This window comes from Laetiporus sulphureus, assembly GCF_001632365.1.
Source record: "Laetiporus sulphureus 93-53 unplaced genomic scaffold LAESUscaffold_34, whole genome shotgun sequence".
NCBI lineage: Eukaryota > Fungi > Basidiomycota > Agaricomycetes > Polyporales > Laetiporaceae > Laetiporus > Laetiporus sulphureus.
The window spans coordinates 302725-328230 of record NW_024468543.1 but is presented as its reverse complement, the minus strand read 5'-3'; the positions used below and the strand labels follow the sequence as shown (position 1 = coordinate 328230).

The following is a 25506-nucleotide window of genomic DNA, read 5'->3' as shown; positions in this document are numbered from 1 at the left end:
TTTCTCTCTGCAAATGCGTTTCACCCTGCACGAATTCAATTTCAGACACAAAAGGTGCAATAGGCGACAAATGATCATTCATACATTTAGACAAGAGCGACGAAGCTACATCCAGCACAGATAAGCTACAACGGCAGGACGACGAACAATAAAAGCAATAAGTAATCCGGGGATTCCAAGACTTGGATGCGCGGTCGAGCATGCACAAGGGGTATAAGATAAGGTTTACATACAGCGGGGATGCCCGGTGGCATCCTCTCGATAGGTGAGCAAGATAATGTAACAGATCGTACAGAGTTCGGCAACACGAGAATGAGGGGGGTCGGGCATTCAGTCCCAGTCGATCGAGATGCCGCCCGGACCAGATTTGGCAGCGCCAATACCACGACTGGCTTCGCGACGCAGCCATTTCAGTGCTCTTTGATCGTTCTGTTCCTGGAGAAGAGGCGTGAGTAGATCGAGGCAGCGCGCGTTGTGAGACTGCGAGCGATATCAGTTACTATGAGCACCGTGCAACAAAGCTGATACGAATCACACGAACCTTGAGCCATTGCCGCTCTTCTTTGGACAGCATCACGTCTTTGACCATCTTGGTCTGAATTGGCACACAGGTGAGGCGCTCGAAACCCAGCCAAATAGCGCCGTTGAATTCGCCGCGGGTCTGACCGGAGTATTGTCAGTTCAGCTGGCGATCAGCGTAGGCGATCGTGAGACTCACTGTCACAGGTTTGACGAAGAGGGCAGACTCAATCCGTATGCCCCATTCGCCCTCTTTGTCTGTGCTCGTATGTCAAATATGACCACAATGATTGCGGAGTATTGTACTTACAAAAACCTGGCTCGTTCGTGATGACGTGCCCAGGCTTTAGCGGCACGTCCGAGGAGAAGCCATGCGGACCTTCATGCACAGTCAAGTAAGACCCGACCCCATGTCCGGTCCCGTGCTGCGACAAGCGGCACGTCAGCAGAGGCGCCGCAGCGGCTGATACACAGGGAAGCGACTACGCACCATGTAATTCAGTCCATCTTGCCACAACGCCCGCCGAGCCAAGACATCCAGTTTGGCGCCACTCGTTCCCTCGGGGAAGATGGCGCTGTCAATGGCAATCTATCACACAAACACATCAGGTCGGGTATCACGGTTTGATAGATTGCAAACTTACATGACCCTGGAGAACCCGCGTGAACGCTTCACACTGCGCATCCGTGGGTTGGCCGAAATGTATAGTCCGAGTGGTGTCGCAGGTGCCATCCTGGTACTGTCCGCCCGAATCGCTGTGGGCATGCATGTTGAGTATAAGTCGTGACACGTGAAAAACCTGCGGGCTTACTTTAAATACGGTGTTTTCCTGTCTATATATATAGCGGTCGACTTGCGTGGGCTATAATGCGGTAGAGCTGCAGATGCGGAGTGGTATGGAAAGTATGAGCAGTGAGAACCGCGAATAACTTAGGTTACTCACCAGCGTTGGGACCACTGGCCGAGATGTTCTCATAGGCAAGGCCCATATAATGCGCCTGCTTCCTTCTATACTCCGTAAGACGCCATGCAGCCTCATATTCAGTGATTTCGTAACCCTGGCGTATCTTCTCCTCCAACCAGGCGAGGAACCTCACGAAGGCGCAACCGTCGCGGAGGTACGCATGCTGCAGCCCTTCGATCTCCGACCTGTTCTTGATCGCCTTCATCTCGTCGACGTATGACGGTAGAACCGTGTACCGGAAGCTTGTTAGGATGAGTGAAATGGCGTAGGATGTTTCCGGCGTGATGATGACCTGCGCACGTATGAACTCCTGCTGGGCTGTAATGTATAAGGGGTTTCATACCTTGCCCTCTCCCCATGGTTTCCGCCGGATGAAGCCCCAGATCTCGTTGTACTCCATCCTTTCCACGCCAATCGACTGCAGATATTCATCGACCTCTTTGCTGACCTTGGCAGGCTCGATGAAGAGAATTGCCTGCGTTAAGCTCACAAACAAATACGCATGGAAGACAGGATTGAACGGGATGTCGTCTCCGCGCAAGTTGAGCACGTATGCTGCACCGCAGTGTTACTGTTTGGGTCACGAAAGCACATCGCAACACACGTACCGATACTCGGTAGCGACGAGATGAGCGTTGCCACTTGCATCTGCGACGGCTTTGGTGGCTCCTTCGAGTACGACGGTACCGTCGGCGCCTGGTTTCCGATCCATGCACGCAACTCCGCCAACTTCGCGCCTGCCTCTTTCCCCGTGAACTGATGCGGCTGCACGAAGATCGGCTCCTTCGAGCGTGATGGCTTCTCTACCCAAATGAGGTCGACCAAATTCTGCGGCGGATAGACGAGCTTGCAGCTCTTCCCAACGAGTGCTTGGTTCAGCTTTGTCGCCTTCTCGTACGAGACCATGCGCGAGTCAATCCCAATGCGCGCGTCCTTGGCCCGATCGGAGAGCCAGGATATCCAGTCAGCTGGGCCGCCCACGGAGCCTGCCTCAATGAGAATCCAGTTTTCGTCGAGCTGTTCGCGCGCTTGGATCCAGTAACGAGCATCTGTGGCGAGATAGGCGTTGGTCCTGGAGATGATAGCTTGTCCTGCAGACCCAGTGAACCTACAACAAGGTCAGGTCATACTCAGCCTTTTTGAAGCATGAAGGAGCATACCCGGAGATCCACTCTCTACGTTTGTCATTGATAGCTACATATTCTGACCCATGCGCATCCTCAGTCGGGATGATACTGTGCAACATTGCGCTCACGATTCAACAGAGCGCAGCTCAAGGACCTGGTAGACTTACTAGTAGTCCAACGTCTCCTTCTGCATCAACTCTCTCAACGCAGTTAGTCGACCGGTCGTGTCCACTCTCTCGGGGATAGGGTCGAGGTCGCTGACTTTCCGCTCGTACGCAGATCCCACTAGCGTATCAGACGACTGCGATGACTCCAGTCCAGGTCTCTTGCTGCTACCACCACTCCTACCGCTCCTCATACCAGAGCCTCCCGACCTATCCGTGGACCTGCTCGAGTTCGACTTGTATGAATCGGATCTGTTATTCATCCGGTGCTCAAGCATGTGTGGGGGGAGCGGGTTCAGGGGTTGACGTCTCTCCGACGAGTGGTGCGATGAGCCGTTTGACGAACGGGGGGACTTCTGCGTTCCTTCAGAGGGACGTGGCGACTGGTACGCCGGTAGGTGGCTATCTGGAGTTCCATCACGCGTTAGGTCGATCAGGTCCTCTTCCCTATCATAGTCCTCTTGGTGTTGCATTTCGAGCTCCCTCTGACGCTCCTTCTCCTTCTTTCCGAGCCCCCATCCATACCCCAGCAACGTAAAGTGTCGTTTTGGCTTCTCATCTGCAGGCTTCGGGGCGTCCTGAGTGGGTTGTGCAGGGGGCGCAGTATCCTTCATGATCCGACCCTTAGTAGTATTGCGCCGCAGGACATTCGGCTTGACCTCAATCACTTCCTTCGAGTAGTTACGCGCAGACGCGTAAGAGTCCGTCTCCGACGTGAACGTAAGCTTCTCCGCACGCGAGGTCAGTGTGGCGGTCGGAGAGTAGGAACCTGACCGATCCAAGCGGTTGCGGTCGAGGCGGTCGACACTCGACCGCTGTGAGTCGTAGGATTCCCGTGCCGACTGCTCCGAGAACGTGAGCCTGCGCTTCGGCTTGCTCGAGAACGGGAAGCATAGTGGCGGTGGCGGGGGAGGTGGCGGGGGAGCCATGGGTTACGGGTATTGCAGCGGCAGGATGAAGACAACCCACTCCAGCTGCCCGTGCGAGGTTAATACAGCGCACACGCGGTAGTTGGGAACGAGCGGATGGTCGAGAAAGTTCGGACCGCCCGAGGCATTGACTAGTGCGGGTCTTGCCACGCTGTCTCGCCCTGCCTGAAACGGCAGTCGTCTATACCCACGCGCGTCGCGACCGGCCCTAAACCAATCTCACATAGACGCCTGTTTCACCGATAGGCTCTGAGCGTTCCGTCCTTCGCGTGCTGAATCGGCCACATTGCAGCGGCGTGCCCTTCGGAAGACCAGACTAGCTTTGCGAAAAGTTCATATTGCCAGTAGTAACATCAATGTATCCCAAGAACAACAGGGATGGAGGACTTGCCAGTGATCCATATCGTCCACGGGATTTGTCGCTGATCACCCCAGATGAGTTTAGGCCACCATATTACGCTCGAGTATAGCCTGGACAATGCTGATGTCGTCCGCAGCGGAACCAGCAAATAGACGCGGCATGTGACAGAAAAAATCCCGCCAGCGGCGTCGGAGGGATCTCTAATCATACTTCGCCCGGTGAATAGTTGGCTGGAGCAATGAAAGGCACGATGGACGAAGGCTGCGGTAGAGCCAGTGACGCCGTGTGGCCAGAAAAGGATCTAGACATTGACTTGCGGAGCTGAGAGAGGCATACCGTTCTTTCGGCGAAACGGCGCATTTGCAGCCCGCCTTTGATCAGAGCCCATCACCTGGAATATGCTGTGCAAGAAATTCATGGATTGTTAACTGCAAATCGTGTTCATCGCACCATCTGCTAACATGCGAACGGAGACGCACCATTGTCTGAGCCACCCTCGAATAGCAGTGTTTCTATCCTAGAGGTGGCAGATCACACCATTCATAGCATAGCGGTGCTGTGTTGAATCGCCAAATACCCAACGCGGGTGGATAGAATCAATTGGCTGGTGGCAGGTGGCAAGCCCCCCGATAGCTAGGCGAGACGCTATCGAGAAAGCGATTCCACAACATGCACCTCGCCTGCGCGTGGCCCATCGGCGGCAACGTCAGACGTTCCCGCGAGTCACCAGGTCTTGTATAAGGTCCGACGGTTCCGATTGCACGAGGACAAGGCGCTGCCAAGGTGTATGTAGTAAGCTCACCGGCTGCAAAAGCTTACCATGGTACAAGATCCGTGGTAATGTGAGCGGAACGTGGACATCTGCACCGGCTGGTCCCTCTAGCGCCTTAGCAACACACCGTTAAGCGAGCAACAGAGGAAGCGCCGTTGGAGAAAGCAACAGAAAGCAGGGCCGGTATCACGCCTGAGCGACACACATCAAACGCAGACGCAGCGCGGATTGTATTCCACAAAAACCATCCGTCTGTGTGAATGACACTCGATCATGGCACGAGAAGGAGACGTCTCAAGTTCACAAATGACCAGCGTGTGCAATTCAGAGGACTTGAGAAAATGTGGTACTCACGCACGCACATGTAGAGAAGGTGGGAGAACCGACCTCAACTGCATTGTTACCTGAAAATTCACCGGAATGAAGTACACGCTGTTTCATAGAAAGGAACCACTTACGTGAGGACTGCTTGAATGACGCTTCGTTCACTAGATGTTGGAGGGCTGCAGAAGGCTCAGGGGTAGAATTTGCGCGCATATATGGCAAAATAACAGCGTGTATGTACGTCTACGTCCTCGAAGCAGCCTTATGACCTCACTCGAACTTCGAGAGAGCAAATTGGCTATCACACTGGTGTGTTCGATCCTCAATCAATTGTCTTGAATATGCAGGTTACGAGCTCACCTCCGTGAGCACGCCGTAACGAGCCCGTTTGGCTGATCACAACACGCTCTGGTCGGTCATCTCGGCGCTAGGGTATTCAACCACAACGGGCATTCACCAGCATAATGCCGACCGCGCAGCATATTTATGGTCCTTCACGTCACCAAATAATGCCTTCTAGCAGAGCGCTCATTTGAGCGCGGAAGGTCATGTCTTCACTGCGGGAACGCGCATGAGCAGTCACTAGTTCGTGGCGTCGCGTCGCACACTGGCCAATCCGAGCCGGATGAGAGCCTAGGAGCAGAAAAAAAAAACAGAGAAAATAGAACGAGAGAGAAAGACGCGACAAGCAGCGATAGCGAGAGGCCCGAGTATATGTGGTGCAAGGCGGGTCAGACGCACTAGAGTCTAGACCACAGAGAGCGAGCGCTTACGCGTCGCGTCGCGTCCGCACGTGGCTCACATGGGACACGGGCGCTAAACTAACACTCGAATCTTGAAGGAGTTCTTGTCCGACAACTTTATTCGAATTAGCCTACAAGACTCGCTACAGGTTCTTCTTGTTACTGCACTAGACTTACTCTGTCAGTGTGAATTAACGTGCTGACTCTACCTACACATGCAGCGGCGAGAATTTCGGTAGCAACGGTCACTCAGGGCGATTCATCAACATTCAGAAACCGTTATGTTGAATTATTGTCCGTTCGTCGATTGGCTCCACTGACAGTATTGTGTGAGCTCACAAATATATCTATTCATCTCTTGTCTTTCTGACGATTGTTGCTCGCTGATCTAATCTATGTTTCGGGCAAAGAAGGGGCCTCGCCGAACTACTCAGATCATTTCTTGCCTCGGTCTTCTTGCTTGCCGTACGGTGTTCCAGGAGACAGTCGAGCTGATACCAAATCGTGGCAAGAAACACCGTGTCGTTCATATGAAGACCGTCACCGGACAGTGACTACGAGGGCTGTGATCTCTCGGGATACATACCACAAACGCCTTAGCGCACGGAGCGCTAATAATACCTCAGAAGACGATGCGCCTAGCCTACCTCTGATCTCTGTGCAACGAATTTGTCTTCTTACTGGTCAGCGCACGGGTATATATACGCTCTCCCCCCAAGTGGTCGCGCCAACGCTGGTCGTTGGCACACACACCCTCCTTCGCCTACTTCCGTTCTCCGGTTTCATCTAGTTTTTCATTCTCTCTGACAGATCGTCATATTGAATGACGGACTTCCCCACCATGCGAAAGGACACTGTCACTGCACTCAAACACAAATTGAGTAACGCTGGGCGAGAGGGTCGCCACTGAGCGGCGCGATGTCGTCGAGGCTGAGCTTCTGGTCCTCCTTCGGAAGGGAAGTGTCAAGGCTCACTTCGAAGTCGCGCCCCTTGGGGTCGGGGACGATGCCGAGCTTGATGTCGCCCACACCGGTGTGCACAACGTGCCCCTCTTGCTTAAGGAATGCACCGTGATTGTTAACGGAGACGACGACGTTGGGGCGCTGCTCGCGGTTGCGGAAGACGGCCTTGATGAGATTCTCGTACACGCCCATGCCGTTGTGCAGGAGGACGATTGTGCTGTTCGAGGATATTCGCGGGAGGAGGTTCATGATGCCTTGGATGGCTGATTGGGCCTTTACAGCGACTATGAGAGACTCGATGGGCGATGGCTTAGGATTCTTTTGGATGCCGGCGAGCTGCTGCCGCTGGTCTTTGGCAGACAACTTCGTGACACGACGGCGAAGGCGCTCCTGCTCGAGGATCTTGAAGACGTAGTCATCGTACGGATCGGGACTCTCGTGAAGAATGTGCTTCTGAAACTGAACGACGCCGTTGCGCGCGACTTACTACCGGTCAAACAGGCGCTAGATGGAGCCCCCCGAGGATGGCGAGGCTTGGACAGACATCGGCTCTCCCATTGCACCACGGGTTTACAGATATGTACGTCAATTTGCGACGCATGCAGCGGTTATGCAACTCACAAAGCAGTATCCAGTCTGTTCGGCATGTTCATGCCGGTGAAAGAAACTGGAGTTCAAGATCGCCCTGCCAGAGCGATCAACTCCAGTTTCTTCCCTCAGATATCGAGGCATCCGAAGGAAATCAACGGTCGCTTGTTGGGCCCCTCAGAATTTCGAGTAGAAGCAGGAAGGTTCGACAAGATATGAAAGCTTGTTATCGATCTCTACATCCCCTGGCGCATCGCAAAGTGCGCCGGAACAGCCAACGAGCGGCAACATGCTCTCGAAGGTCAGCGTTCGGCAGCGTGTCCAGCCCATCGCTGCCATGGTTCTCTGAGAGCCTCGCTCACTATGTGAGAAGAATTTCGGCAAAATTTATGTCTTCGAGGTATGTTGACCAACAGTTGCAGCGCGGAGGACCTTCTGCCGATTTGGGCGAAGATGACTCTGGCCATCATCAACAGCGAGACGGTACAGTTCCCCTGGGTCCAAAACACCGTCATGGCCTGAGCTTCGGCGTTCCACCTTCCACCGAAGAACGATCAACCGAGCACTCTATCGGGGCTAATCACCGCGAGGACAATGTCCGTCTCAGCATCATGCGACCTCGCAACATTCTCCGGCTGCTTGATCACCTGATCCTGTTCATCATACGTATCCTCATGCAGATGCGCACTGCAATACTCGCGTTGACACAATGCGGCAAACGGGAAAGGTGCTTGGGAGTGTCGCAATCTCGTTGCTATGGGACGGGAGGAGCGTTTCTCTTCACTGTGGGTGGGCAAAGTAATTCTGACACGTCTCTGCACCTTCGGTATCCCACAAACGCGTTAATGTGCTATAGAAGAACGTAGTTCGCTTACCTTATTACAGACTAATAAACTCTAGCGTGTACGACTACAAATGAGTCTTTAGCTCTGTTTGTTCCTAGAATGGCATGCAGCGCACACGCCACAGGCGCGTAAGCGCCCCGTGTCAACGATCAGGAACGTGTTTTGCCACAGTGCACCTGCTCACCGCCACCACGCAAGGTGGCAGGCCCGCAGTCTCCCCTTCTCTACCAGAGGCCGCAACCTCCCTCCCAAGACACCTCAGTGCGTCTACTCGACAAACCGTCCCAATTTTTTTATGTCCTGACTCTTATTCACCACGAGATCGTCGTCGTACCGCCACAGCGCCATGATGGGCTCCGACTTGCTCAGAAGAACCCGCGAAGCAGCGAAGCGACGGGTATCCCGCGTGCTCTGCGCCTTCCGGCACCGCGGCTGCCATTGTGCGCGGGGTGCGCGCGGAGACCGCAATTCCTGCGCGGACGAAAATAGCTACGACCTCCTCAGCCAAGTGATCGCAGAGTCGCTCATGACGGCGCCGCCGGCGGCCAAACGTGGCAGCCGCATGTACAACACAACTGAGTTTGGGGAGTACCGCCGCCATTCGATGATTGAGTCCCGTGCGATCGGCGGAAGGCAGACGCGAGGCCAAGGTGAAGATCTTCTGTGATTCAGCGCTACCGAAGGCGTGCTGATGCGGCGTTACGCGTGTTAGGGAGGCCTCGTACCATGAGTGGCTACTCCATTGCCTCAATGAGGGACTCGACTACTCGAGAGATCGGGCGGATTGCCGAAGAGGACATTTACGACGTGCGACATCAGCAGGTAGGGATCTAAGATGGCGGTCTTGAAGTCAAGGGAAGAAGCAGCTGTATATACTGCTATTATCTACTGTGCGATCTCCTAATGCCGACTCACAGACACTGGGATTGTACACACCCCGGATGGTCGTGGTCACATTGTATATAAACCATCGCTCTATGCTCGTTCCATCATTTATTCTCTGCTTATGTGGCGAGATTTTGTATGCGTAAAAAGTTGCAATCGTCTTGCGCCGCACAAAAATTGCACCGATATCTGCGGTCCTCCCAAGGCCGAAGGGACCACTATGAAGATACTTTCCAAGCCAACCACTAGCTGCAGCAAGCAACCTTAATAGCTCGCTGAAAAAATAGTTGCAGGTACCACTGACGCAAGATTGACAACGAGCAAAGCATAAGATCAAATGGATTTCAGTACCGTTGTAGCTGCGCCTATACTACGATATGGGTATCAAGGGATGCAGCCACAGAGCGGCAGCTTGCGTGCCACCACTCTCGCCATTGTCTGCCATTTTCGCACTTGCCTCTAATTGGATAGCATCTAGCCCGCGGGCCACTATATAAGCGCCCAAATATAGAGGCAACTCCGACATCCGCTGCCACTCCACCCCCACTTGCTCCCAACCACAACACACGAGAGGAACAGTGTCCAGCTTATCTTTCTTTGGCCACTGATTTACGCTTGTCTGAGACGCGTCCGTAACCGCATATCTACCTCGCCATTAACAAGTTCATCGACACTATAAGAGCGCCACACTCGCGACTGGCCACCACAAGATGATCCCAGGCTTCGTGAAGCGGGCTGGCGCGGCCTTCAAGCGCAAGGTTCCTTTCATACTTATGATGATGCAACCACATCCCAACCTATCAGGCCACGGCGCCGGCAATGAAGGCGACTTCGAGACCGTCGCTTTCACTAACACAGCAATAGTTACAAAGAAGTACAAGGAAGCCGTAAGTCATCCAAAGCCATCTTTGTAACAATCACTGTGCTTACCAAAGTAATAAACCCATCTACATCTCCTTTGACCGGCTCAGTACTTGGATCTCCTGTACTTAGATGAATACCAAGGTGATGCATCGTCCTGGGCAGAAGATCTTGAAGACTCTCTTGACTCTGTGGTATCATACAACGCGGTCAGTCACACTGCAACTTTCAACTGTACATGATGTACTGACATACCAATAGGTCAATGTTAGCCTTGTTCCTTCCATCCATCCTCCCGTTGAGAAGATATGCGAGATGCAAGCCAATGATGACAGCGGACGCCCGGCAGAGAAGACCACGGATTCGACTCACGACCAACAGTCGTGCTGCGATGGGGAGATCGAGAGCTTCAGCCCGTGGGTCAGTTAGCCGCGCACCATAGACCTTGAGTTGATAATGATCAGTCTACATTCACAGAGCCTATATTCTTCTGTGAACTATTCCGATGAAATTCCTGCTGTGCCTGTTCAGCATGAGCTGCGAGTAGTGAACCCAACGGGAAGCTCAGACTCGGATGCCTCTTCGCCTACTTTGTGCCGCGCCGAACTCGCTTCCAACACTGCGGAAGAGGATACCGAGGAGTACCACCTACTGTCGACTGTTTCAAAGGAGACTAGGAGCACTTGGATGAAGCTGATGATCGCGGATATTCGTCAAAGGCTGGAGAGGCTCGAGAACATCCTCTGCACCTATAACGCAGTTGTCGACCCAGGATGTCGCTCGCCACGCTCGACCATCTCGCACACGTCAGAAACCCTAGCATCTTCCATCACCAGACCCAGCTCCTCGATCCGAGATGACTATGGAGATGATGCCGAGGAGCTTGCTGCCTGTCTCGAAGCCCTGAAAGACATGAAGAAGCGCGTAGATCATTCCCGCGAGCAGTCCAAAAGGGCTTTGGAGGAGAGGAAGAAGGAAAGGGAGGCAATTTTATCGCGCTGCTTGTGAGGAGAGGCAACGACTAGAGCGGGAGTCCAAGGCGAAGGGCTCGAAGTAGAATTTGCATCGAACAGTTGTTTTCATCTACATTGTCCTGCGGTTATATAGACGAATCGTTATTGTGTTTGCTTGAACACAGATGGCTTTTTGTCCGACCCTCGCATGACAATGGGACGCGTCTCCCATGTGCCGGTGGTTGAACGCGGTGGTTCAACCGCCACAGGCGTGTTAGCGCTCGTTGACAACGTGCCAGGGATACGCTTGCATTTGCTTTTCTGCCACTCGCTCCATATCCGCCACTCATCGTCGGGACCTTAAAAAGCCGTCCTGTAACTACCGCCCATACTTGTTGTTTTGCTCTCTCCAGTCATCTGTAAGCAACTTACTTCCATATTGCTCTCGACCTCATTGTGTCGCTTTGTCGGCGCGCCACTAGCCACACGGCTACCTGAACCACAACGAATCCATGAACAATCACGTCGTACAGAGACATTCGAGCCACCTGAGTCGCCAGATTCCTGGGACAGCTCTGGTTACATCGAGTCTTTTGCGGATATCGAAGACTTCAGCGATGATGGAGACCTTGAAAGCACACATTCGAACACGAGCGACAACAACGGAGCGGTGCGTTAGCCAAGTCGACGACGTTCGTGTTTTCATGCATGCTTACCTATATGCTCCAGTCCAGAGATGAGTGGTCCCACTTGACATGGATGGAAACCGTCCCGGAGGAGTGGAAGAGGGACTGGTACCTAGGAGATCGGTACTGGGCATGGGCGAGCGAGGTCGACGATGACGAGAACTACGTCAGGTGGTACCAGACAGTACGTGGTATCGGCAGAGTGTAGAGCCACGCTAATCTGATCTCATTGTCAACAGGAAGGATGGGTTGGCGCTACGTGGAGGGAGATGCCCCTGCGAACGGTCCCGTTGTCCATGCCCACGGCCACCAGGCCTCGTGAATGCTACAATACCATCCTTGAAGGTAGCTGGGGTCTCCAAGAGGTGCAGACTTCGAAGGGGGACACGGCATTAGCCGTCTTGAGCCAGTCTGAGGTATGTGGTGAACCAAGTGCTGTGTCCAAGGCGTATAGTTGACGAATGTCTTCAGACGACACGTAATCATGAAGAGATGGCCGTTCGTGCACCAGAGAAAAATTCTTCTGCTGGCCAGCCGGAAGAGACGGTAAGCATGATGCCCGAATTCTGCTGGCAATTACAGTGGATGAACTTCTTCCTGCCTCCGGTAGATGCCCCCAGCTCCGAATCCAACATTTGCTCAGGAGATCCAAGAACTACACAACACGTCCGAGTTGAACAAGATAGTTCATTGGGAGCTTGACATGCAGAAGATCACTGAGTCCGCCAGCAACACCTTCACAGCAATGACGTCCCTTTCCGATGGTGACAAAGGCCTCGCCGCCAATATCGGCGAAACTCAAATTCGAGGCCCAGGATCGCCGTTCGAACGATGTATGTCGTGCGCAGAGGAGTTGGCAGAAAGTGAGCTGAGAATTAAGTCTTTGTATCGAGAGATCAAAAATCTGCTCGGAGATGACTTTGAGGGATCGTGGAATGACAGTGTCGTATAGATTTCACCAGGAGGGTGTGAAAACACCAGCTTTAAAATGTATCGGAACGTATGATCAATAACCAAGAACGTTCGTATACTAGCTGTGAATTACTCAAATCAGCTCGATCGAATAGGATGAGTGCGAATATGCCTACCAACCTTGCATTTCATCCAGTTAAGAAACATCACCGCCTTGAGTTCCAGCCCAGCCTGCTTGGCCAAACTGTGGCACCTACGCGCTTGCAGAAAACAACGTGTTCGGGTGGCACTGTGTTCGTTCTCTTTCTACTTCAGCCATTTCCCCCAACGACAGACTGTGGCCATTGCGATCCACACCGACGGATAGCGTTTGTCGCGAACGGGTGCTCGTTGATTGAGAGAAGACTCGCGTGTTTCCACTGCTACCAGCCCATCCTTCTCGTTGAGGCGCTCCCCGCCACATTCATCGGGCCGACCATTTCTTGCAAACCTGTGGCTGCTGTCATGTTGAAGGCAATCTGGACAGAGCTTTGATCGTTTCTATCGTTCAGCGAGTCGCCAGAGGATTTCGCCGAAGATGACACTGATACGAACGCGGACAAACCAGACGTGACCGCAAACTTTGCAAACACACAAAGTGGCACGGTCATGAACAGTGGATCGGTGAGTTACCCGTCTTGACGGTGTCCGTGGCATTCTGCGCGCTTACCGTGCCAAAATCTACCAAATGGGATGCTTCACGGTTACCGCAGGTGCCATTTCATACATTTCCACAGACGCGAGAAGGTGACTCCGAGTCCTCTGAGGGGCCGATTGCTTCAGAAATGGCGACGGTCCAACTTAGTATGCCACGACCTATGCCCCCTCGCGAGGACTTTGATCAGATTCTTCACGGGAACTGGGGATACCAAGATATCGCAGGCAGGGCCATAATCACACGTCAGACACAGGTGCATCCCATCCTGATTGCTTACCGGAACAGAACACTGACGCGGGATCGATCAATGTCCGGACGTAGTCGGCAACCTGCGGAACACACTCGACAATAAATGCAACAGATCCAAGATCTCCTGTGAAGGTGCGTACCATCGTGGAATCCCCAAGCTGCTCTAAATCTATTCCATTCTCCTCCACCCATACCAGGTGAGAGAACCTTGGAACGATCACAAGCCGACCGGCAAAGGCGAGGATCGGCAATTCTACCCATACGATGCTCTTTCTGACATCGTCTGATACGCGGGAATCGTGCTGGTCTTATCACAATTTCGATACGCTGCACTTAAGGTCCTCCTGCGGGTGAGAGGATGGAGGGATCTATCAAGACCCAAAATCATGAGGAGCGGTAACAGGGCCTACAAACGACAACAAAGACCCTCCTCTCTTCTCGCATTTCAGTGCGATTTTATCCTATCATACTTGCGAACATGTGTTGTTAATTCCGTGAGGAGACCGAATGCTGACAGGATCACAGTTCGGTGTCCTAGATTCTGATTCCATGGCGGGCCGTGCGGTCTCCTGGGCTAATATCTTGATTGGACACATGTGGTACATAGTTAAGGCGAAAACGTCACGGCGAAAAGCTTTGGTATGTCGAGCGGATTGCTATCATGAAGTGGAGGTGAAGAACTTGGAAGGCTTTCTCTCCCCGGCGCTCGAGCTGGTGGCGCAATGGGCGTTGGCGCCGCGCTAGCCCTGTGGCGCGGCTCAGGCCGTGGCTCAGATTGTTATAGTTCGCTCAATATTGCTTGCTCTCACTGAAGCATTAATGTATATGTATATATGCGACTACACTCAGGGTGCGGTGGAGTAATTCGCTGATAAAATCTACGAACCGTCGCATCGTAAACTCTATACGCTTCAGAGCTCGCAATTTCACGCCTCGAGTCAGCCGAGCCGCAGAGCTAGTTCAGCTCTGAATGACAATGCATATACGCTTCATGAGCGACAAAGAAAGACCGGCAAAATTTATGACTGCGAGGAAGGGGGCAAGACGTGGTCGCAAACGGCGCAGGAGTCGTCATACGACCCCGGGCTGCCCGGCGTGGGCACGAGCGGGACGTTCCACCCCGCTCTTCGAAGAGGAGGACGATAATGAAGACGCGGAGGACATCTTCCACTCGCAGCACTCACACACGCGCAACCCATCCAGCATGTCTCTCCTAGTGTCCCCACCGCCGCCATCAGCCACACCCTCACTGAGGCGTGCGGGACAATCTGAGAGGCCGAATCCGGACCTGACTTTCTTCCAGCGGATGAAGAAGTATGGACGCGGGCTGCTGAAGAGGCCCGAGTACAGGGCGGGGCGCGTATGCCTGCGCGCTCCGGACACGCCGTATGTTTTCTCTTCCTTTTTCTCTTTTCCCAGACTCCAGAGGAGAGAGTGTTGTCGACTACGTGCTGATTACTGAAGCAAATTGCAGACGTCCCTTAGTCTTTGCGAATGCTGCGCTATAGGCGGAGGCAGTTATGAGATGGTTATTGGCGTGATCAAACATGGCTGGCGAGCGTTTGGACATCGAACATCCGGTTTCCTGCCGCTTGCCGCCACCGTCCTCATTGATCGGGAAGAAGATGGCGGTGCGCTTCGTCAATGTGAATCTGATATCCCAATCCACGTGCGGTATGGTATGTTGAGCGCACCGCCAGACGTTCTTCTGGCAGTTCGTTGCAACTATGCGAGGATGAGAATGAAATTGCGCCCCTCTGTCAATCTTGTGAACAGACGCGGATGTGGACACGTGTTCCAGCAGGCGTACGTCTGTTTCACGCGTCCATTGATGGTCCACGTTGATCGTCACGTAGGAGAGCGAAGTTAGGATTGCACAACCCAACAGATGCGTGATAAACTTGCTCTGATGCATGTTCCAGATCACGGCTATGTCGTTGCGGACAGTGATACGGGAATATAGCATTCGGTGTCCTGTATGAATCGTCGAAAAGGGCAAAGTGCGAGGGTACGAAACGGCTGCTTGAAAGCTGCAGTGTCTAGGTTGAAGGGGTACTCAGATTCCAGCTCGCCTCTTCTCAGACAACTGTGGATGTCTGTTTTTTTTTGATCTTGAATTTGATAGACATAGATGAAGAGATTTTGCCTATAAGTGTTTGTGCACGATTGGACGGTGGGGTGCGTCGTCGGCGTCTTGAGGAGGAGGCGGCCACAAGAGGAAGCCGCCCAATAGCATTGATGACAGTCGCACCTTGTTCTTAATCAAAATGCAGAAATGGTTGAGATCAGTACCGAGATCAACCCCGAGCAGTCTCAAGGAGAATCTGCTTAAGTATGTCGCCTTTGTCATGTGGGAGAAGAATGATTTGTGGTCCATCCTCGTGCGCACGGGATTCAACCCGATAGTACCAGTCCATGCGCCCCTCGATGCTTTGCATTGGAGCGATATTGATGTACACTAGCGAAGGGATACAAGCCGCAATCAGTCTCGCTTGCTTCACCAAAGATGATCGATCGTCAAGCCGGTGGCCCCAGGCGATCAGAAGGATCGCATGCAGCGGCACCGATGAGAGAAGAGGGGCGAAGCGATCCTGTGATACAAGAGTAGATGTATCAGCCTGTGTTCTAACGATCTGTTGTCAGGAGCATCTACGCACGATCCAATCATACAAGCGGACATTCTCTGAGTAGATGCGCATATAGCGGCAGCATGTGGCGAATTTCGCGATCCATTCGAGGAAGCGTGTGGTGAATACTGCGAGAGAAATAATGACGGGAGATGCACAGCTGATCAACGTCGCGGTGGCAGACCAACCCTTGGTGTTATCCACGTAAACGCGAGTTAGATTGAGGTGACGGACTGGGTGAAGCAATGAGATGGGACGATCCAAGGTCACTACGTCCAATTGGGTCCAGTCATCTGCAGTGCCCACAGGACTGCCGTTCACAGTGTGTAAAAGATTGCCTCCCGCAGTGCCCTCGGGCCTCAGATCGACTGCATCAACGCTCCGCACATTAGGGAACGCATGGGAAAGTGTCGAAAGACTTTTGATGGTCCCCGACACAGTCAAATCCTGTACGGCAGGCCAGGTGATGCCGGGTCCGTATCTTTCTATTAGGCCGGCACATGAAACGAATGATAGTCTGGTCAGAGAGTCGGTGAAATTATGAAGGAAAGATGGACAACCTCGGATAATCGCATCGTGGGTTTCAGGTTGAAGGAGGGCCCGCATCTGGGCAACGACCCCTTTGGGTCTATGAAAGAGAACAGTTACAGAATGTAGGCGGTTCTTCATCCGAGCAAGCAAGGTGAGGCATCCACCATCTTTGACGTAGAACTGTACTTCTCGGAGACTGGTGGTTCCTGCGAGAGCATCCGCCAGCGCAGGCGAGGAATCGAAGACGGCCCCAAGTGATGGGATAAACGTGTTGTCAAAGCGCACGGATCTCAGACCCGTTGCGAGAGCTATCACCCTTGCGAGCTTATAAGCGAGGGACGCGTCGGACACGAGCTTCCCCACACCTATGCGATCGCTCATAGCGAGGGATGTGCCGCTGAACTTGAGGCTCCTGATGCACGTTGCTCGGCGGGGTCCGTCGGAGAAAATAAAAGAACAGAAGCTCAACGTGTCCTCTCTGTAGTTGAGGGTGATATTCTGCAGACGTCGAGGCATCGCGATTGTATATGCCGCATGACAGGTCATGGCGAATTGCCGTGCGGCCAACGGCGTCAAGTACGACATTAATGCTTGTACCACATCATCGTTAAGTGTGAGCAGCATGAGGAGAGAGGAGAGGCAGAAGAAATTTGGAGCTGAACAGGTTGGGCAAGAGGTAGACGTAGATTGGCACAAAGATGCAACGCCAGGTACTAAATTCGCACGAGCCACGACGCGATCTCGTGATGAGTGTGCCAGCATCCACGCGCCTGTGGCACGCATTGAGCGCGGAGGAGCTGCCTCTGCAGGCTGTGTTCGGAATGTGTGCACAAGCGGCTTATTCTAAAAATCAAAAATTGGAATGATGTTAGTGACCTAGAATGGGGAAAATATGAGGGCTTACGCAACTCATTCGATGGGACGATTCCTGCATCGACCTTCCCGTCCAATCCATCGCTCCATTTCGTTGCATTCTACGTTGGCCACATATATCCAAGCGTATTTGCATGTTATAGTTGCACAGGTAGCGCACTGAATATATTTGGAAAGAGGTGCCAGCTCGAGAAGTGTACGCAGCGTATCTGGATTGAATATACCGGTACTGAAACAAAATTGGAAAGATGCAGAAGTTAAATCTGTAGTGAGGGATACTAGTGCAAACGACAAGAACTGAGTATCTTGTCTCTGTATCGCTAAATGTTGCTTGATGTATGCATTTTACCCCATACTTTGGAAGGCGTTGACGCGATGAGTCGCTTTGTTATCACAAAAACGTTCGAAGCGAACTGACACAGGCAGCAGAGAAGACGGAGATACAGGATAGCGCAATATTCGTGGGATGTCCCAATCAAAACCTCAGAGTCATGACGGACTCGGCAAACACGAAACGCGCGCTGGCCGACGCTCGGGGTACGAGGGCCACTGGTGCAGTGGCACCGTGGTGGTGTGGCCTATTGGATAACCCCGTCTATCAGAATATGCTTTACATGCACCATGAGGTCACAGTATTTAGATGCATTGTACCACGATCGGGCCTAGTATTAAAGCTCGGCGGCGTTGGATATATGCTTGAAGTTCATTATGCACGGAGGATAATGATTGAACGATTCATTCTGATCGTTTCCAGAACCCGGAGAGGTGGGAACCGTATTTCGCCGACACAGAATATAATGCACAATTCCCCAGACCACCGATATCGCAGCACTGTTTGTGGCGACATGCACACTAATAAATAGCTAATCTGTCTCGAATTGCATATAAGTTGAAGCTTGCAAACTTGGACATGTTGGTGATCGAGTAGTGCTCTGTCAACACTGCCCCGATTCCGACGAGTCCAAGATAACAGACACTGGGTGGGCACAAACACGATCATGTGATGTGATGCTACGACGCGACGCGGCGGTGGCTGAGCGCGAGCGATATATATGCGAGGATAGAAAGTTCACTCTGGGATTTACTTTAGCTAAACATGCTGAGGTGACCCGAAACGTGGGACACCCAGGGCCACATCCGCTTCGGCCATAGCCATATACATCTCTGCCACAGAAAATCAAATCGTATTCCTTGGAATTGTGGACCAAACCAGCGTGAGCTGCACAAGGGCCAGCCTGAGAGAGCGTGCAAGAAACACATGTTTAGAAGGAAGATGCAGGCAACGAATCAACAGCATTTGTCAACAGTCTTTATGAACGTTATAGCAACCTATTCATTAGACGACGCGCGCAGAGAAAACAGCTGATACATCCGAAGACCATTATCCTTAGTTCTTGTGTATGCGCGAAATCAGAGTGCATCGAAGAAGGGCAGATACGAGGCAGATAGGTATGTAAGCCAGATGATTCAGCGCGGCCACTCAGTGGCGCAGAATCTGCGACTGTGGCTCGATACTCGGTGGCAGGCGCTTGTAAAAAGCACCTACATAAATAGCAGCTATGACCGCTTTGGCCACCCTCTAACCACTTGCCTTCTCACCGCGACAAGAGCAACGAGCCACGCACCTGCGCGACAGATCCTGCACCACGTACAACAGCTCACTGAGATTCACTACGCATCGCATCGACGTGGCCACTGCTTTACCTGTCCCTTGTCCTTTATCTTCGTTTCTCGATCTTCGCGTCCACTTGTCAACAATGACGTTCGGTTTTCTGAAGAGAGCACGCAATGCAATCACGAAGAGGTTACCGTACATCATTATCGTAAAGCCCCGATCTAAGCTGTCGGAAGCTCTGCGTGGTCATCAGGCCACTCCCTTCATCTATAGGACCGTTACTCTGCAGAGTACAAAAGTTAAAACGAGCGGGACGGATGACCACTCGGTAAGTCAGCCTTCCATCCAAACCGTGTTAACTTATGCACTCACCATACGATGTCTGGACTATCCGACCCGCTGCCACAGCTGTCCTCCGTCACCAACTCTGACGAGTCCGGGGGCGATGATGCAGACTGGCAATACATCCTTCCTCACAAGGACAACCGAGCATCTCTCCATTGCACGGTAAGTCACTTTGTCTTTGGAAGCCGTTTGCTTTATATACTCACATAATGCGCAGGTCCACGAAGAGCTCTTTAGGATGGCCCTTGCCCCGGTTGATCTCATGCGCCGGCTACAGAGAGAACAGGAAATCACAGAAACATTTAATCTTTACGAGAACAATGATGACGGAATGAGCTGGATGGAAGAGGACGCGCGAGCGCAGAATGCTGCAATTGAATTTGTGTCGGTGAGCGACGCAGTATCTGCGACGAAAGCGATCTTTGACCAACGCTCGTAGAGCCGGGTAGGCATCGACTCCTACGACCCATGGTCTGCCGAGTGGCAGCGCGAGTATCGCGAGGGGATGCACAACTCCGGTCGAGGCAACTTTCCACGAGATTCTGGCTCTTGGTTCTCCTTGTCCTCGTCTTCCTCCGGTTTCTCAATGAGAAGGGGGATCAATCAGCAATTCGACAACCGCGGGGAAGCCGGCTATCCCAACTTGGCTATTCCCTCTGGACAGTCCTTGACGTCTCTCCTCCAGGGTCCAACGGTTGCTCATGCTATGCTCGACGGAATGGATTTTGAGGCATTGGAAGAAGCCATGGAGTCCTTGGTACGGTTGGAGGACATCCAGGATAGGATTGCAGAGAGAGATATAAAGGATGCGCGTGGGGACATCCTCCCCGGTTGCGGAATGCTGTAAGCATTGAACAAGAGGGATTGCATATCGGAAGATAGAGGGGGTGCAAGGAGGATGGCGTAGATATGTCAGAAAGGTCCTAGAATTCGCAGAAGTTGTTTCAAGACGTACTTAGTGATATTGCCCCGCTATGATATATAGAACATACCGTCGTATTCAAGCCCATGTTGTCTGACAATAAGAACACACCGCACGAACATTGAGACTCCGTGAGTGGATGCCACTCAATATCCTAAACCGGACACGGTTACTTTGGCGCCCGAGGCCAACGTGGTCGTGCTTTCGCCCTCTCGAGGCACGTCCTCCTTCTTATCGCGACTTTCATCAACTGCCTGCAGAGGACGCAGGAGACCAGTTAGTGCATGAATCTGCTGCCGATGTATGGTGCACTGACTGACGTCCTGTGTTGATCGGCCCTCGTCTCATTGTCCAGCTGCAGAGACGCGCCACACTCGTCATCTAGGCCTTGTTACGATGGCCACTCCCTGGAAAAAGACAAGAACACGCATTCAAGCACACACAAAGAGGCGCAGCGCCCACTGCGCGTCGAGCAACCGGACACTCCGCGCCCGGGTAGCGTATCATAAACGTATGATTATAGCGGCACCGGCTGCATAAGTACACAGGAAATTACGGCCGAAAGGGATCAAGCAGTACGTTAGCGAGATATACGTCAGTCCGTAACATCCTGCGTGCTTACCGCCTCCAAAAGATCCTACACCACTGAAGCGGATTCGACCTTGCAGGGTCGCATACAACGCCTGCCGCCCGGATGCCACTAACAATTGAGGAGATCACATCGAAGCGACAACAGCGGGCACTGTCCGGCAGACTGTGCCAATGGGGAGGGGGAAGGGGGAGATTGTGTGCATAGACGACTGGTGAGCTGATCACGGATCATTTTGGGAGAACGACGTTGGTTCAGCTACCTCCTCCAGATATGGGCCTGGTTCTATGGCGTACCCGTGCGTCCTCTGGGAGAAAATAAAGGCCACAAGCTTCCTGCTGACCTCCGCACTGCAACCGATGGCGCATCTCAGGGCGGACCCGACAGCTCAGGAAACACATTTCAGGAATCGGCTTCATCCATGATTACGGTGAGTGAAGTGCGGATGGGGGATCATCGACTTACGCTGGCACGCTTACCAGTTATACAGGACGTGGACATCAGAACAGCTGATTCAAAAGAGGATTTGACTATCCTCACAACCAGCTGGAAAGTCCGGGCGTCGAGGACGTCGGGAATCCTGCCGCGCGCCGCAACGTAACGATCAGCAACGTGGATATCCCAATCATGGGTTCAAGCCTTACCGCTGCTATCTATAAGCACGACCCTATACCCTCTCTGCCAGCTTCGTCACCCCCACGCCAGAACTTTTCAGGCGGAGACGTGGGTCCCAGAACAAAAAGAGGAGATAGCGACGATTCATGAGCAGAAGCTACAGAAAGCGTTGAAGCGCACGCAGCAGATTCAAAGTGCAGCAAAAGCGAGGAACGCCAGATAGGATGGTCGCTCAGAATAAGATCGCATAGGGGCGAGTCGTAACGAACCACGAGCCAGCATGTAAAACGAGACAATGACAGCAAATAGCGGAGATGTGCTCTTCTATGTATGCGCCGTCCCTAGCCTAAATGTTGTGAATATGAGTGTGTTTCACGCGAAGATTGGTTGTGTGATCTGCTAGTATCCGCTGACACTAAAGAAAGCAGTCTGTCCCGTGATATCGGCGGACGCACATAGTGAATAGAAGGAAGATTAAGTCAAGGCGTGACCGCCCATCAATGTGACCATTACATTTGGGTGCTCAAAGGGGCGCTTAGCGTACAGTCTGGGTGCACCGCAGGACCTGGGTGCGACTTGATTACTCCTCCCACCTCCATATAGCCGCCATGCTTGCCCATCCGCAAGCTTGCTCATTCTTAGCTCTTCCTCCATCTCCTCAACATGACGACCCCAATCTCCACCCAGTTAACCAAGCTATTTAGTGAGTCCTGTTCGATTAGGAAAAAGACGAGCCTCTCACCCATTTGTAGATATCACGAGCCCGATTGTGTCGGCTCCCATGGCTTTCGCCACAACTCCTGCTTTGGTTGCATCTGTCATCGATGGCGGAGGGCTCGGATTTCTCGCTGCAGGTAGATACGTTCCTGACCCTTACGCAGTCATATCGTAGTCTCACCGTCCACACTGCAGGGTTGGAGCCCACCCATAAGATAGCAGAAGCCCTTGACCAGGCACGTGCCGCCCTCAGTAAGGACAAGCAACACCTTGTCGGCGTTGGTTTCCTCGGATGGGTTCTGGACAAGTTCAACACCGAGGCGGATCCTCGTCTGATCACGGTTCTCGACAAGGAACCTGCTGCCGTCTGGTTTGCCTTCGGCCACAATCTCGGTAAATATGTCGCCCAGGTTCGCGCGCACGACGCCGATCACGACCACAAAACCCTCGTATTCATCACCGTCAACACTGTTGAGGAAGCGGTACGCGCTGCAAACAGGTGGAAGGCCGACGTGATCGTTGCACAAGGCAAGTGTGCTCCATCGCCTTTTCGCATTCCAGCCCTCTTAAACAACGACTCACAGGCGAGGAAGCTGGAGGACATGCAAGCATCAGTTCTCCACCCACGGAAGAGTTGCTCCGGCTGGTCCTCGAGGCCATCCCCAGCGGCCCTCCTATCCTTGCGGCAGGCGGTATCAGCACGGGGACGCAGATCGCGTCGCTCCTAGCAAAGGGTGCAGCAGGGGTCGTTCTCGGGACTCGCTTCCTCTTCACGAACGAGTGCATGTTCACAGATGAGATGAAGAAGGTGCTCGTCGAGGCGGGCCCTGGTTCAACCACCCGGAACCCTGCGTTCGACCTTGCGTTCGACCTTTTGCACCCTTCGAACGCCTGGCCCAGGGGTATCGAGGCCCGTTGCGTCTCGAACGGCGTTGTGGCCGATTATGAGAATGGACTCAGTCAAGCGGACAAGAAGGCACACTTGTTGAGTGGCAAGGAGGAGTACCTCCTGGTGTGGGCCGGCACCGGAGTCAAGGACTTGAATAAGATCGAGAGCACGGCGGTAAGGCGCTGACCTTTGATAGTAGATGCGTGGTGACTGATATCCTTGTACAGGATGTGATGAAGAGCCTTCATAATGAGACTGTCGTCGCTCTGAAGGCCTCGGCTCCTGAGCTGCTGTTGTGAAATGCGAAGCGGCTGTAGTGAAATCCCGTTGTACTAATATCTCACTCGCTATCTGTTCTGTGTCGGATGGTTGCATGTATTCAGTTCACAGTTCGACGGTCTTTCCAGGTAGAATTGGCAAGCACTCCCACGCCATTCGAACTACAGCGATGAACTTGGAGCGGTGTTAAGTTCAAAGCAGAAATAGCGATTGAGGCAGTTGTGACACAAATGTCACGTCACGTCAGCTTACAGCCAACTCAATGATTGTCCGCCATTTCTTGGCCGGTAACTCGATCTCTGCTGTCTACACACTCGCTCGCCTATTGCGCCCTCCTTAGCAATGCCCTGCGCATGAGCGATGTGTCTGCTGTGACGGCAAGCCGTGGAAGTGGCAATCTTGCGGCGCCCGGATGTGCAAACGGAGCTATCTTGCGCCCGCTATAGTCATTGTCAAGTGTATCACTTTCACGAAACCATAGGTTGTGTACAATTTGTTGCAAAGTAGATACGCGTGGCTAAAGACCTCCCACGTCTCCCATCCATGACATAAGTAAAGTCAGTCACGTATAAAACCTGCTCCTCTCATAGCTTCAAGATTGTGCAAGCAGCTGAGGAGCACGATTCTTCAGCGCCGCATTAGTTTCGCTGTGAAGGCTCTGCATCACATCCTAACGGAGGACACCAATGAGGACATAAAGACTACAAGATAGACGTCACTTACTGCCGTGCTCTCGATCTTGTTCAGGTCTTGTACACCCGTGCCAGCATAGACCAGAAGATATTCCTCCTTTCCGCTTGCCATATTCGCTTTCCTGTCTTCGGTGCGCAGGCCCTCCTCAAAATCAGCCATGATTCCATTGGTGATGCAACGGGCTTCGATTCCCTTTGGCCAGACGTTGGGCGGGAATGCAAGATCGTACGCAGGACTTCTCGAGGTCGAGTCAGCGCCGGCCTCGATGAGCGTCTTCTTCATCTCATCTGGGAACATGCACTCATTCGTGAAGAGGAATCGGGTCCCAAGGACGACGCCTGCTGCGCCCCTCTCCAGGAGTGCCGCGATCTGCACCCCCGTGTTGATGCCGCCTGCCACGAGGACGGGAGGGCCACTGGGTATCACCTCGAGGACTAGCCGAAGGAACTCCTCCGTAGGCGGAGAGTAGATGCTTCCCCGTCCACCAGCTTCCGCACCTGAGGATCGTTGGTCAGCAGGAGGGGTGCAACAGAGACTGCGATGCATACTTGCCTTGCGCGACGAGCACGTCGGCCTTCCACTCGACTGTGGCGCGCTCAGCTTCCTCGACGGTGTTGACGGTGACGAACACGATGGTCTTGTGGTCACGAGTGGCGTCGTGTTCGCGGACTTGCTTGACATATTTACCGAGATCCTGACCGTAGGCGAACCAAACGGCCGCAGGCGCCTTGTCGAGAACCGTTGCCAGACGGGGATCCGCCTCGCTATTGAACATGTCCAGAACCCACCCGACGAAGCCGACACCTACGAGGTGCTGCTTGTCTTTACTGACGGCCGCACGAGCTTCCTCGAGGGCATCTGCTATCTTGTACGCGGGCTCATTGCCTGTACATAGATTTCGTGAGGAATAGGCTCAAGCTTGTAACAATGATTTTGAAGGCCACCTGCGCCCAGAAATCCCAGGCCTCCGCCTTCAATAACTGCAGATACCAGGGCGGGTGTCGTAGCGTATGCCATCGGTGCCGACACGATCGGACTCACGATGTCTGCGCAGATTACACGGTTAAGACGGCCTGCACAGCGACAGAGGTATGTAAGAAATGATACCCACTGAACAATCTAGTCAGCTCAGTGTTTACTCGGGTCATCGTGTTGTGTATACGGAAAAGCAGCTAACGCCACAGTGGTGCAAAGATGCAATTCGACGGTCGATGTAGTTGGGTTTATGGGCCCGCGAAACGATAAGGGATTGTTTGCGCTCCCCTGCAA

At 53.0% G+C, this 25506-nt stretch overlaps 9 protein-coding genes across 9 annotated transcripts; 5 read left to right on the top strand and 4 right to left on the bottom strand.

Annotated features, from left to right (window-relative positions):
* Positions 1-330: 330 nt before the first annotated feature.
* Positions 331-3038, bottom strand: LAESUDRAFT_658336 (Creatinase/aminopeptidase; the record flags this gene model as incomplete). Its single annotated transcript, XM_040904746.1, has 12 exons — positions 331-480; positions 542-661; positions 719-777; positions 830-944; positions 1010-1108; positions 1164-1275; positions 1332-1398; positions 1464-1776; positions 1828-2039; positions 2093-2592; positions 2645-2719; positions 2779-3038. The coding sequence occupies 12 exons, from the start codon at positions 3036-3038 to the stop codon at positions 331-333; spliced, it is 2082 nt and encodes a 693-aa protein (XP_040761959.1).
* A 3732-nt stretch (positions 3039-6770) lies between these two features.
* Positions 6771-8900, bottom strand: LAESUDRAFT_715747 (uncharacterized protein; the record flags this gene model as incomplete). The annotated part of the gene is made up of 6 exons (XM_040907182.1): positions 6771-7325; positions 7488-7630; positions 7865-7991; positions 8039-8237; positions 8276-8304; positions 8634-8900. The coding sequence occupies 6 exons, from the start codon at positions 8898-8900 to the stop codon at positions 6771-6773; spliced, it is 1320 nt and encodes a 439-aa protein (XP_040761958.1).
* Positions 8901-10126: 1226 nt separating this feature from the next.
* On the top strand, positions 10127-11099 carry LAESUDRAFT_314114 (uncharacterized protein). Its single transcript, XM_040901972.1, has 3 exons — positions 10127-10254; positions 10307-10465; positions 10523-11099. The coding sequence occupies exons 2-3, from the start codon at positions 10361-10363 to the stop codon at positions 11051-11053; spliced, it is 636 nt and encodes a 211-aa protein (XP_040761957.1). The 5' UTR covers positions 10127-10254; positions 10307-10360; the 3' UTR covers positions 11054-11099.
* A 3384-nt stretch (positions 11100-14483) lies between these two features.
* LAESUDRAFT_786126 (uncharacterized protein) lies at positions 14484-15374 on the top strand (the record flags this gene model as incomplete). Its single annotated transcript, XM_040913885.1, has 3 exons — positions 14484-14928; positions 15028-15221; positions 15319-15374. Exons 1-3 carry the CDS (start codon positions 14513-14515, stop codon positions 15372-15374), a joined length of 666 nt encoding a protein of 221 aa, XP_040761956.1. The 5' UTR covers positions 14484-14512.
* A 465-nt stretch (positions 15375-15839) lies between these two features.
* On the bottom strand, positions 15840-17216 carry LAESUDRAFT_761336 (uncharacterized protein; the record flags this gene model as incomplete). The annotated part of the gene is made up of 3 exons (XM_040912897.1): positions 15840-16133; positions 16200-16654; positions 16730-17216. The coding sequence occupies 3 exons, from the start codon at positions 17214-17216 to the stop codon at positions 15840-15842; spliced, it is 1236 nt and encodes a 411-aa protein (XP_040761955.1).
* Positions 17217-19330: 2114 nt separating this feature from the next.
* LAESUDRAFT_761335 (uncharacterized protein) lies at positions 19331-20380 on the top strand (the record flags this gene model as incomplete). Its single annotated transcript, XM_040912896.1, has 4 exons — positions 19331-19516; positions 19597-19695; positions 19751-19921; positions 19973-20380. The coding sequence occupies 4 exons, from the start codon at positions 19331-19333 to the stop codon at positions 20378-20380; spliced, it is 864 nt and encodes a 287-aa protein (XP_040761954.1).
* A 599-nt stretch (positions 20381-20979) lies between these two features.
* Positions 20980-21809, top strand: LAESUDRAFT_751277 (uncharacterized protein; the record flags this gene model as incomplete). Its single annotated transcript, XM_040911657.1, has 4 exons — positions 20980-20987; positions 21078-21258; positions 21303-21474; positions 21591-21809. Exons 2-4 carry the CDS (start codon positions 21218-21220, stop codon positions 21807-21809), a joined length of 432 nt encoding a protein of 143 aa, XP_040761953.1. The 5' UTR covers positions 20980-20987; positions 21078-21217.
* A 425-nt stretch (positions 21810-22234) lies between these two features.
* LAESUDRAFT_728451 (2-nitropropane dioxygenase) lies at positions 22235-23768 on the top strand. Its single transcript, XM_040909442.1, has 5 exons — positions 22235-22362; positions 22412-22513; positions 22572-22904; positions 22961-23439; positions 23493-23768. The coding sequence occupies exons 1-5, from the start codon at positions 22323-22325 to the stop codon at positions 23562-23564; spliced, it is 1026 nt and encodes a 341-aa protein (XP_040761952.1). The 5' UTR covers positions 22235-22322; the 3' UTR covers positions 23565-23768.
* A 259-nt stretch (positions 23769-24027) lies between these two features.
* Positions 24028-25274, bottom strand: LAESUDRAFT_728449 (NPD-domain-containing protein). The gene is made up of 4 exons (XM_040909441.1): positions 25182-25274; positions 24790-25122; positions 24268-24734; positions 24028-24214 (listed from the first exon to the last, which is right to left on the bottom strand). Exons 1-4 carry the CDS (start codon positions 25252-25254, stop codon positions 24137-24139), a joined length of 951 nt encoding a protein of 316 aa, XP_040761951.1. The 5' UTR covers positions 25255-25274; the 3' UTR covers positions 24028-24136.
* Positions 25275-25506: the final 232 nt, after the last annotated feature.